Consider the following 13,693-nt stretch of genomic DNA (forward strand, 5'->3'; position numbering starts at 1 on the left):
TATATATATACATATATATATATATACAGTAATTAGATGCAGTTTGATTCACTTGTATATACTTTTACCAAATTATTTAAAAATTACAAAAATGTAATTTCTCTTTTAAAATATACAAGATTTTATTTATTCAATAAGATATAAAGAATCTAACAAACACATAAAAATATTAAAAATATGTCTTAGGAACAGAAACTGTTTTAAATTCTTTATATGTATTTTTCTAATACATGAATGTTGTTTTCTAGTGGATCCCACGACATCGATAGAAGTGATAAATCGCGTTGACGTCGTCAGGTGGAACAGATCGCGCAAAATTCGATGCGGTCGCGTCGAGTACAGCCTAAATTTGACCCTCGACGACATCCACGACGGCGCTTGTAACGGCCAGAGAGTCGAGCGTCTGTCGGTCGGAGGTCACGCTTATTGAGTTCGGTTCAAGAGCGCGCGAGTGCCAACGGTTCGCTTCGCTTCGATCGTCTTCAAGCCTTCCGTACCCTCGTTTCTCGTTTTTCCGATCGTCTGGCTAGCTATTTGCCGTCCGCTATTTGCGTGCACGCGTATGCACGCAATCCGTTGATAAAAGAATAGCTTCTCGCCGTCGTATCGAGCGCCGAATTCCTCGCACGCGAATCATGCGTCGAGGATACCTCCTTTTGATTTCGTCGCTCGACGAGAAGATCGTCTTACGCGCCTGCTTTGGCTCGACATCGATTAAGACGCGGAGAGACACCAGCGAGCAATTGCGCGATAAGAATGTTACGCGGATAGTTTATCAATAACAGAATGTAGGATAAACTGATTGATGATGTAAGAGATTCGTTATTTCTAACTTCTTAGCACACTTTCACGCTTACTGCGTCTAAAGTATAAATTTATACTTCAGAGGAGGAAAAATATAATTAAATATTGAACATTTTGAAGTGTTTTCTTCTCACTTATTTTTTATATTAGAAACTGAGAGAGAAAAAGTATCATTGAATCAATGATATGGAAATACTATGTGTGAACCAGTAAGACGGCAATCCGAATAAAAAACAAGATTCAATATGACATAAATAGATTTGATAATCGCGGATTTCAACGTTCACTGGACTATGTGTGTATCATTTTAAATCAATACTCTACATTAAGATTAAAACATGGGAAAGTAGGAACATGAAAAATATCGGATTCCAACAGCTCGGGAAAAACGTTGGAACCACGCGTCGTAAGGGAAAGACGAAACGTAAGAGAAAACGAGATAGAGGAGTAAGAGATAGAGAGAGGCGCGGAAAGAGCAAAGAGCTTGACAGGCAAGGCTGTAGGGGTGCAGGGCTGCGACCCGACTGACCCTACCTCGATGCCCCGGCTGCCTTCGGAGCCCTCTCTAGCCCTACTCCGCGCACCCTTACCCTCACCCTTAGCTCTCGGGGGTGGATGGAAGGCGGGCCGGCCCATTTTTCGCGCCCCACTTGACTCCACATCCTCATTGGCTGCCGCCCTCTCGCTCTGACCTCTCTTCCCTCGACCGCCCCTGACACCGACGGGGTGGACGACCGCGTTCTTTCCACCTGGGCTCTTCTTCCGGAGAAGAAAAGAAGTGACAGCCGAAGACTTCCGAATGACATATTAATCGCTCATCTATACTCGTGTTATTCTTCAGTCAACTAATATAATATGCTTTTAAACCAATCTTTACGAAGCAATTTTCCTACAACGAACTTTTTTTCTTGTAAAAAATGCAGATAAGAATAATATTAAATGACTAAAGACAGTCATTGGAAGGTACTTGAAGAATGTTATTCATTGTGACAGATTCAAAAACGAATGGGAACAACATTTAACGGAAATAATCGTAGACGGATTAAGTTAAAGCGGAAAGAAAGAAGCGATAGGAATCGAGGGATTAAAATGAGCTGGAGATTGAGTCCAAAGAATCGAACATATCCCCCTCCCGAGAAGGGCAAAGTTGCTTGACAGGACGCTTAGAAGGTGACGATGACGACTATATGGTAGCGGTCGCGGTCGATTTGATAAAAAGCGTAATAATATGATCAGCAGGTTGAAGAATCCGAAGAGCTTGAGTCCGCGAGAAGAGATTACGAGTAGAGTGGTGGAACATGGTACGCGAGGGAAAAGGAGAGGGACAGGGAACGCGATAAGGAGAACTGCGGAGCACTTGTTCGTAGAGTTCGCGAATGGGGAGAAAAAGAGAGATAGAGAAAGGGTAAAAGGGAAGAAGAGAAGGGAAGACGAAGGAGAGGGAGAGCAGGAATAGACTGACGGCAGACGGATAGATAGATGAAGAATGAGAGCGAGTGAGCAAGTCGTCGATGCGGCGAGTGAGACAATCTCGAGCGAAGGAAGGAGACCCACTCATCAGCGATCACAGAAGAGAAAGAGGGAAACGGCGACTAGATCGAGGAGTCAAAGTGGGTACGGAACTACTTGGTCGGGCAACGCGTGCTGGTTGTCCGGGGTAGGGCAAGCCCGTAGCCAATGAGAGGACGACCGGGGCGCGCCCGGGACTCGACCCCACCTTCAGTAGTCATGGCAACCGGTGGTACCCGCGAGAAACCCTCGCGGGTTCGCGATAGTGGGGGGTCCAGGTCGGTGTCAGGGGTCGCCTTAGTCGGCAGTCGGTCTCTGGTCGGCCCCAAGAATAGTCGTATCGAGGCGGTAGTCGAGTATCACCTCTCTTCTTCTCCTCCTCCTCCTACTACTACTACGGCTTGCCGTTCTACTGCCGCTGCTGCTGCTGCTGCTGCCGTTGCCGCCACCGCCACCGCCACCGCCACCACCGCCGTCACCGCCGCCGCCGCCACCGCCGTCGCCGTCGCTGCTGCTGCTGTTGCTGCTGCTGCTGCTGCTGCTGCTGTTGCTGCTGTTGCTGATGCTCGGCGCTGCAAGCGCGCGACGGAGGGACGACACCATCACGCATACTATCGCGCAACACGCATTCAAAGAAGTACACGCGCACGCGAGCGAGCGGGCGAACAAACGTATACATCGCAGCTCGCGCAAACGCAAGTGTCGCTTACGGTTGAACGATATATCAACTGCGTACGCGCACGCACGTACGTACGCACGCGGGAATATACGTAGGTACGCTCGTGGTTACGGATGAGAAAGCTCTGAAGAGGTATACTCCAATCGCGCCAAAGTGCGAAACGTAAAGCGATACCAAAGGACACAACCGCTCTTTGCGAACTACTTCAAATTTATCTTCGGAGATTAGTTATCTCTCCCTCTCCCCTTTTACTACCGGATCGCTTCCTTGATGATCGAAGGGTTGGCGACTGTCATCGGAATATTTCGGTCGGTGTCGGTGCGAGTGTCGGTGTCGTAAACGCGAGACCTTTCTCGTCGAAAAATCGATGTATACGTGAAAAAAAGTGAAGTGCCTCTGAGTGCATGACGGAGTGTGAGGGTTGAGTTACTATTTGACATCATTCGCGATTATTGTTCAAACACCTTTATCGGGAGTTTTCGCAGGATGACATTGTGATTATTGCAGCGCGAGTAATCTACGATTAATAGCAAAGTTGATTTGGCACCGTGAGATCTTTACTTAAGTACGATATTTTCCGAAGAATCGAACAGAACTTCGATTCTCTATTGTTAAAGGATGAAGCTTTGACTTTGATATCCTGGACAAGTATCAACACAATTGCATTTGAATTGAAGAACACACGCGTTGGTTCATTCATAATTCTCTGCAAGTATGATAGGCGTTGAACATCACTTGTACAGTTTGTTTCGCAATTATGCGTTATTTAGCGGAAAATTCAGGACAGTGAAGAAGTGAGTGAAGAAACGTGATTTCTAACAGCGATCATCAATATATATGTCATAGTGATCAACGTGCAGATTTTCCGAGGACATTGCTTGTACCAGGATTTCACATCTTCCAAAATATAGATTGATTCAATTCGAGGAATCATTCGAGCTGAGCTGATCGAGAATTCATAATCGGCTCCGTCGTCGTTGTTGGCCTAATCGCGTCTTACGGATAGGAAACCGGCAGGGTGGTTCGAGGCGGGACGGTAGGCGCGGACGCCCTGGCGACTGCCGGGGTGGTTTACCCGGCCGCGACGGCGACGTTGTTCCCTGGTCGGGTGCCAGCCGGACATCACCACCCCGAGTTCACCACCACGTTGGAGCTGGGGTTCCCGGCGCGCGGCACCACCGCCTCGATGGCGTTGGTCGCGCCGCCGCCCTCCTGGGCCTCGCGGGACCCCGGGGCCGCCCTGGGCGCAGCCGGCGGCGGCGGTGGTGGCGGCGGCGGACCCCTTCAGGTAGGCCCGCCGCCGCCGATGCCGCCCGCGCATCTGACGCCCTCGGCTACGCCAGAAGACATCACCTGTCTGGTGCCTGCCGGCTCGGTCCTGACCTCAAGGGATCCCTTGCCACCTAGCACTACCCCCGGCAGCCAAGCCAACAGCTCGCAGTCCGGCAGCTCGCAAACGGATAAATCACCGAACATCGAGTGCGTCGTCTGCGGAGATAAAAGCAGCGGCAAACATTACGGACAATTCACTTGCGAAGGTGAGTCGCTCACAGTGTTCTCTCCGCTTGAAAAAGTGCATCAAAAATGCCCTTGTAGTTGCGTGATGATTAGGATATTTATTAGTGACATATTTAGCAACCACAGAGACTAATGCAATTGTTAGATATATCTCTAACGATCACACTGATCGTTAGTGTGATAGATAATAAGCGGATTTATAGTCGATGAGTGCAGGATTGAGCAAATCGTGACGATATTTTAGTTTCTTATAGATTGAAATGATAAATAAACAAGAGAGAAACGGTATCAAGGATTAAATTTAGTTCGACATTAGGGATTCGCATATATTGAGAAAGATATATATAACTATAAGAGTACATCAAAAGTACTTACTTTTATTTCTCATAATTAATGTATATAATATATAGAATTCTCATATTTAAAATTCTCTTCTTTAAAGAATTCACTTCATTAAAATTAAATAAAAGAATTGTCATGAAGTAATCGATTTCGTCTTTAAGAAGTCGATTTATTTATTAGATTCTACTCGCTTGTCATCTTCTCATTATTCATCGATTGTGCATATTCTGTTTCAAGAAATCTTATCGATGAACTGAATTAATAGATTTTCTTTCTTCTAAATAATCTTTTTTACACGTAAAAAAATAGCTTCTAATCGAGAGTCTAGAACTTTAGACAAGAAACGCACGACAGTCATAAAAGCGAATAAGTGTTTTGTCCACGATCGAGACCTGAGATCTGAGATCTCGTCGAAAAGATTTCATGGGAGATTTCACGACAGGCGACACGAACGGTAGCACGCGCGCTGAAACAACCGTATAGCAAGAATAAGACAACTATCGAAATCTCTACCGCCGCGTAGGTAGGTTCTCGCTAAGCCCTTCTTTTTTTCTCTCATGTTGAGGAGCGCGTGCACGCCCTTTCAACGATTGTTCTCTCTCGTGAATATCATGGGGCGCGATAGGTATCCCCTTACCTGTTTGTACCAATTTGTCACCGCGCGAGGCAGAGGCTCATTCGCATCAGAATACCTGACACCTACTTTAGTACTCACGTTTACATTAATTTATTCAAGATGTGAAAGAGTGAGAAACGGAAACGGGAAGATAAAGGGGGAAAGAAACGGCGAAATATCTTGAATTAATGAGAGGAAGAAAGAGACCGTTACAAATGATAGAAGAAGGTAGTGAACAGGACGGAGAGAGAGTGAGAGGGGGAGGGAAGGGAGGGGGGGGGGAGGGAGAAAAAAGAGAAGAAGAGAAAAAGAGTACACCGTGGCTATCGGGCGTGGAGAGTATGAAAAAACAAAGAGTCACCATTAATAACCCAGTGGGGTGTTCCCCGGAACGCTTACACGTCTGTTACGAGCCTAATAACGATGTAATAGGGCCGTGGAAATGAAGCGGGAGGAACGAGGACAGACGTCGAAAGGGAGAAGCGGGCGCGAGAGGGAAGGGTTTATCCCATTCTGGCGCCGATGATGACGGGGTTCGGTTCCGATGGAATGAGAAACAAATTGTTTTCACGGGCGGAAACAAATCCCAGCGGGTCATCGAGAACGTGCGCGCGCGCGCGCGCGCGCGAGCGGCGAGTTATCGCACATATAAACCGTAGCGGCTAATTATCCATCGGCCAGATGTATCGAGGATAACTAATTAGCCGCGCTGCGCCGCGCCGCTTGTCGTATCGTACCGACGAATCTCGCGATTTGTCGATACAAGGGAAGAGCTTCGGACGATCTGTACTTTGATTTGGATATTATTGCCTTATGCGTTTCTTTTTTTTTACATGAATATATATATATATATCGAATTGAGTTCTGTGCTCTTTTTAAATCGCCGTTAAACCACAAGAACAATTATTAAAACTAAAAAATAAGATTGAATATTAAGTTTTTATAGTTATTTAATAGCACTAACAGCATTAATACTGTTTACGATCACTACTGTTTAAATCAGACTATGCTTTATCTTTTTGAAAATAGATGCATGAGTAAGCGGAAATAGGATTCATTTACTCTACGGTAACGATAACAGTTCTTCTTTCTTTAGATAAAATCCGGATTAATATTTTAATAACACTGAATCTCCTTCACACGACTTAATAAGAAGATAGATTAATGATATTTTGATTTTGAAGATTATAACTTAATGAAATGACATGACTCTCATCTTTTGATAAAATGATAATCATTCTTAAATCCATAAAAATATTAAAATCCATTAATGCATATTTTACATTTTATTTTCGCTGAAGAGCGTAAGAGTGATTGACCAGACATCTGCGTTAGCTTTCGTTATCTTGACGTTTTCTTACACACCGTGATAGTCGCTTTCACATTTGCAACGGAGAATAGTTGGATTGTAATGCGTGCGCGCGCGTCCGTTAAATCATTTATACGAAGGCGAAGGATCGAAGGCTCGAGAGACGAGAGGAGTGTAACGAAGAGAAATGTCGCGACTCGGCTCGGACAGGCGGATGGACTCGGGTTAATCGAAATCTACAGCACCCTCGGAAATCAGGAGTTATATATCCTCTCGCACGTCCGCCCTCTCTCGCACGCCCTATTATCCCGAATTACGCCTTATTGATACCAGATTGCCCGCGGTAATTTATATCTCGCGGGTGATTTAGTGCATTTGAGGGCCTTGATTAATGACACTCAGCTATCTGCGGTTCCTCCTTCTTTTCACCCTTCTTATTTTCGATTCTACTCGATGCCTCGAAGCCATAGTGAAATTCGTGAAAACTAATCGTAAATTAACGCTTGAGCGATAAGTCTCGCATGTATGAATTAAATTGCGTGCATAAATTAAAAATCAATGTTTTATATACGGATGCACTTGCAACACGACAATTCGTTGACACTCCTGTCAAAAAATTTTTGTAGGTAAATATATGAAATGTTAATTACTTACGGTTAATTACTTACTCTTCGAAATAACGAGTCATTATCGTGATAGCTACCAGCAAGAAATTATATTAATGATCTACGTGAAAAATATTAGATTCGTTGTGTAGCTTGGAATCTTTGTACACGTGTGTTTCTGTGCTGAAACACAATTTAAAATTTATAAACGATCTCGTTCTGAAACGTTTCAAATTAATCATTTTGACGTAAATTAATTTTGTAACCAGCTATTCTCATAGCTGGTCTCATAGCTGAGACGATAATTAGATGATATCTGTCCTTTATTAAGACAGAGAATATATTATCCTCTTCGCTTAGTCAAAATTATTTTTACCGGGCGTGTTAAAACGGTACATTCTGCTTTTGTGACCTCTCGAGGGATACCGCGTGCCGGACCGACAAGTATAGCAGTGCGCGAGTATCTCATGTGAGTTCATAACATTCTTCTATTTACCGCACATTATCCCTCTCGCTACGAAGTATTTCCGCATTTCTATGCTTAGCATTCATCGTTCGCTAGACGTTACCGCAGGATCGAGCCTATTTGCGGTAACCGACAGCAAGGATCAGGCTATTGAAATCTCGTTAGGTTCACTCGGTGTATTGCCCTCGACGGAGACGAGACCGTGCGTGGGATCTAGCACGTAACACGCGTGGATATCACGTGGAAATCATGGGATACTGAAGCGTAGAATTCCGACCGAGCGAGCGAAGACGAGACAGACAGATGGATAGGTCTGCTCGACGGCGAACTCCGATCGATTCGAACAGATTGAAAAAGTACTTTACTTCGGTTGATCGGTACTGAGATTGCCGATGTCCATAAAATGCCTTAGAGCAAAATAATGTGGGAACAATTGCTTTCGTAAATTGTAGTCAAACGGAAAATAATGATATTGAATATGACCGTCTGAGGCTTGATTATAATAATTTCCATAAAATTTAAAAGTTGATATTACTCTGATAGATTTCAATATACATTTCATGTATATTATTGAAGCAATTTAGTATAATTGATTTAGTATAATTTATTATAATTGATATCTTTTTATTGTCTAAAGAAGATTTTATGTGTGCTTCTTTTTTATGCATATAGCGAACAAGAGCTTTAAATGTGCACTTGCTTTTTTTATTGCTCAGTTTTAAGTTTTATTAAAAAATAAAGTATATATATATATATATGTATATATATATATATATATATATATATATATCCTCTTATCTCTTCGAGTCACGGAATGCCATTGACATTTCTCGTTCTAATAATACAATGATAATCACATAATATCGAGATACTTACATTGATTTAGCATTAAAACATGACTTTCGAATGCGACAAAATGCAAGGTACTTCATCATTGTCATTTTATGTCTACATGTACCATGTCTAATCTATTTAGAAACACAAATACGAAACCGCGTGTTTTATAACTTTATATAAATTATTACGTTGCCCTTCGCATTATATAATTTACAGATCTATTCGACACTTAGAAAAATCCCGAATTAATCGCAGGGATGAGTGAAGCTGTCGGGCAATTAAAGCATGTCGGCGCGTCGCTCGATTCGATTACAGCAGCGTGCGCTTGCGATAATTGCTTCCGTGTACAATGTGTAAACCGTTTCCGGCGGCTCGGTTAAACCACGCGTAATCTGTGCACCGTGTAACGACGAATTTCACGAATTGCCCCGGCCACGTCAGCCAGATGTCGGTCGACCACCATCGCGCTCGGACTACGCGGAAATGCATCCGCGGGGCTGCAACCAGCCGGCCGCGTCGCGTTTCCCGAAGGGCCCGTTCTCGCCATGCGAGATAATTGACGGTTAGGTCTGCCGGAAGAACCGGCTGACTTTATTCGATGAACGAGTTAGTTACAGTACTGGCTATTAATCTGCAACCTTGTAATGAATTGATCATATTTTTTACGAAAGAGAAATAATCTAAGAGCACGCTTGACACGCTTTTCATGCGTAATTTAATAAAAAAATAATACCTATCAATTTGAAGACAATTTATTACATGTATTTCATTATTATTTAATTTTATTTTTAATAATTAAAGAGTTAAATATTTGATTTATTTATAATATCTAAAAATAGGACATTGATTTTATCAAGAAAGTTGGATTTTTTAACGATGTTTATTCAGTTCGTTTTAGCAACTCATACAACTATGATTATGAAAATGTAACGCCATATTATTTGTTTTATTGTAAAGTGGAACATTTAATGATAGTCTAATATATTAGACGAGTTTTCATTTGTTTCTGTAAAGTTTGAAGAGGAGTGTATTCGCCTGATTTCTGCATCCACTTACTATGGCCGTTACTGCCGTCGGTCGGTCGCGTGGCGGAAACTGTCGCCAAGATACGACCAGATATCCTAATGAACCCGGAGCTTCTCTAATTACTCGCCATGCAATGCACCCGATATGGCCCGCCGGAATTCCTCGGAGTGAAATGATCGTCTTCGTGCATCCGCCGATCTTCTCGTGAACTTACACACGACCTATCAAAGGATTCTTTTGTTCTTTTGTGATATACGTCTTTTTGTTATCTGTCTTTTGTTGTTTATTAAATGAATGAATGAAAACATTTCGTTTTGAAACGTGTCATTATAAATTATACTCTTTTTCATTGTACTCTCTCTCTCTCTCTCTCTCTCTCTCTCTCTCTCTCTCTCACTCAATATATATAAAATTAAAGTATATATATTAAAGTATATACTCTATAAATCTGAATCAGTGAATAATCATTGACGTCCCATTATGCCATTGATAATCAGTGAATTCACTGATAATCAGTGAAATTCAACTAAAAAATCAATAAAACGTGGAATCCCTGGATAAACTAGCTAATCTTGCTTTAATGTACAAATTTAACGTATATGAATTGGATCTGACATGCAAATATCGGTTGTTAATTATATAATTCCTTTCCTTTTCAATTGAATTTCAGCGATTTAGATTTAAAAAGTAGAATAAAAAAAAAGAATATTAAAAAGCGTAAGATAAAAAATTTAAAAATAAAAAAAATTAAAATTAAAAGTCTAAAGACATTTATTGATTTATAAATACAAATTGTGAATGTCAAAGAAAGATTACATGTTCTTCAATTATTACTTAGATACTACTTAGTACTAATTTGCGTGTGCAAGAAATAAAATTGAATGAAACGGAATTAAGATACATAAATAAAAGAATTATGTAGAAATATCTTGTTCACGCTACGCTTAAGCGAGAAGCCAGCTTATCGCGTAAAAGAATCTGGATGATAGAAAAGTGATAATAAGCGCGTCTGCTATCTATTACAGAAATACGGGAAATGATGTAATGATACCGGAACAAATTAACGTATGATATGGTCGACGTCATGGTGGAAGCGAGGGCCGAACCGAGTTAAGAGTTGGACCCTTAATTGAGCTCTCGAGTTACAGCGGCGAGTCATTCTCTCCCCGGTGTAACCATTACAACCGCGGTAACGATATTTACTATTGTCGAGGCTCTTGCGCCTATCCGTAGCATTAGCGGTGCCGTAATAACACGGTTAATCCGGTGATAATTTCTGTTCGCGGTAATCTTAATTGCCCGGAACACCGCGAATTCTCTCCCTTGTCCCGCGTAGGAGGCAACGCGCGTACGTTTATACTCACGTCGGCCTTTCTACCCTCACCGTGAAATGGGGTTTGATTGCGCTGGCAAGGGTGACTGCATGAGGATGAAGAAAGATCTCGGAAATAAACGAATGAAGAAGTTTATCCGTGATAGGAGTCACATTCATATTCAGGTCAAAAGTGACAAATTATTTTCATAAGATTATTTTGTAGAGCTTTATAAAAATCGTGTTAACATATCAATTATAATTGCAATCAAAAGTTGTTTGTATAAGAAAGAATTTATGACGATTAGGTTTATTCGAATGTTGTGTGTATGTCGAGAGATACGAGTAATTTTTCCCATTCGACGCGTTTGTCGTCAGACTCGTCGCGATCGACCGGGCAAATTGATGATAACTTGCAACCGTTTGACATCGCTTGACATCAAAATCAACCCGCCGACGTAATAAAGCGATCGCCGACAATCATGCCGATTACGCCAATGAACGTCCAATGCAAAACGGTGCATCGGCGGCGCGTTCCATCGATTTCTTTCCAATGAGAAGCATCGGCGATGACGGTCGTTTGGTTTTGGTACGCGTCGATGCGCTAAATGCGATCACGAGCGATCGAGGAATCGAATGACGACAATCTGCACAACTTCTTGCGTCGGACTCGCTCGTTAATGCATTTTCCGTGACATCATGCTGATTACATAAGCACCGTATGTCGATCGGCACGCATTACACCAGTTATGCGTGCCGGAATAAGATAGTCGCGAGATTCCATGAGTAACAGGTGCAACAGCGACGTTGAGAGCAAACAGTAGTTGAAGAACTATAAAGTGCTTAAAGTAATGTCGTGCAGCAGAAATATGTGTAATCAAATTTCTTTTTAAATTTTAGATTTTTAAATGTTGGTTTTAAATTTACATTGAAAATACTTGAGACGATTGTATTTAAGATTGTTTAGTCAAAAAATATTAAACAAGCTTAATTTATTTACAAGCTAATAAATAATAGTTTATGTACGATGTTATTATCGTGTAATTATATAAAAATAAAAAATGACTTAATAATATCAGAATAATACAAACGAAATTATATAATATTTTATAATAACATCTTTTTCATTAAAATTTGTTTTTAATTCATTAAAGTTAAATGACAGACAGACAAAAATTGATAAGTTTAAATTAAAGAATAAATTGTAATGTATAAAATTACATAACTGGATCGGGAATATGAGTGTTAAACTTAATTTGTACAAATCTTCTGTTTAGAAAAATTATTTATTTTAATTATTAGTGGAGTTTATTAAATTCTTAAAAATGCGATAAAGATAGGCAGAATATCAATCCATTGAAATGAAAATAGAAGCCCTGCGAAATACTCGTGGCGATTGAATGCACGGTTGTTTCCGTAGATGATGGGAATGAGTTATAATTAAAGCGGTGGCCAAGTCATTATGCTGTATCGGCTATAAATTATGACTTTTACGAGGCCCCGAGCAAGACCGCGAGCCAATGTATCCAAAGAGGAGCCTCGCCGATACGAGCGTCACGGTACAATCGTCGAGGAATCGAAAATGACGAGGATGATCCACCGTCAGCGTTAGGGAGATCGTAAGGGAGAGGTGGCAGGAGAATGAAAAACGTATGCATGTTTACACGCTGTGAGGTATAAATTATCAAAGATCGTGATGCTCGACGTCGAGATCGTCGTTTGACAAGACGAACTTCTTTTATTCTTTTAATACTCTTTCTCCTTTCATGCTAGGACTAACGGGCAACCGTGTAGAACCCCTTGAATACCGAAAATACCGTATGGAACGTGACATCGGATAATCGATAAAACGGAGTGTCAGAGCGACTCCGGACGCTCGCACGTCCCTATGCGTAAATATTTTGATTAATGATCCCGCGAAGACTGTCTAGTCCGGTCCGGTTCGGTCCCGGGACACAACGGCCCGATTCCAAAACCGGATACCCTTTTGCGTCCCCTTCGCGTCGAAGATCTTCCTTCTGCATCTCTCCCTTTCTCTTCTCAGCTTCGTCCGATTGACGATTATCAATTCTTACTTTCTCTCTCGCTCCGCTATATCCTTTGATCTTCTCCTTAACAGATAGTCGCAAACGTGTTCCAAGGAGGTTTCCTGGGGATCATGTGGATGAACACGCCGGCGCGGCGCGGCAGGGTCCTGGGAAAGACCTCGGGCGTTGTCCTCGCGGTCGGAAAAACTGGTCGTCGGTCAACTGACCGTGGATAATGCGAACCCTTCGCCGGCACCTTCAACCGCGTTAAATGTCCCGTCGGGTATTATTTCGCCGGCCCGAAACAACGCCCCGAACGACCGAAGGCGTTAACGCTCCGAGACCAGTTCGACCTGTTCGAACGCGTGTGTCCGATTTCGAATGGTCTTACTGGTCTCTATATATCTAGAGAAACGTCCTTGTGAATGCTGGACACTCAATCGCGTAAAAGACTAAGGATCTGAGAATACGCTGTAAATTAAACCGTCCGTTCATCGGCTATTCCGAACAATCCAAACGATACGCGATGCCCCCTTCAGACGGATCCTCGGCTATCGCTTGAGATTAGATGTTCCAGATGGACGGAGAGAGAGAGCGAGAGCGAGAGAGAGAGAGAGAGAGAGAGAGAGAGAGAGAGAGAGAA

The 13,693-nt window shown here is 42.4% G+C and overlaps 1 protein-coding gene across 1 annotated transcript in view; it reads left to right on the forward strand.

The window, feature by feature from the left end:
- Nucleotides 1-4,145: 4,145 nt before the first annotated feature.
- Nucleotides 4,146-13,693, forward strand: part of LOC105619021 (COUP transcription factor 2) — a 140,939-nt gene continuing 131,391 nt past the window's right edge. Inside the window, exon 1 of the mRNA XM_012200548.1 lies at nt 4,146-4,530. Within this exon, the coding sequence (XP_012055938.1) occupies nt 4,179-4,530 (352 nt within the window). The 5' untranslated portion in view covers nt 4,146-4,178. The remainder of the gene's footprint in view (nt 4,531-13,693) is intronic.

The sequence above is a fragment of the Atta cephalotes genome, assembly GCF_000143395.1.
Source record: "Atta cephalotes unplaced genomic scaffold scaffold00019, whole genome shotgun sequence".
NCBI lineage: Eukaryota > Metazoa > Arthropoda > Insecta > Hymenoptera > Formicidae > Atta > Atta cephalotes.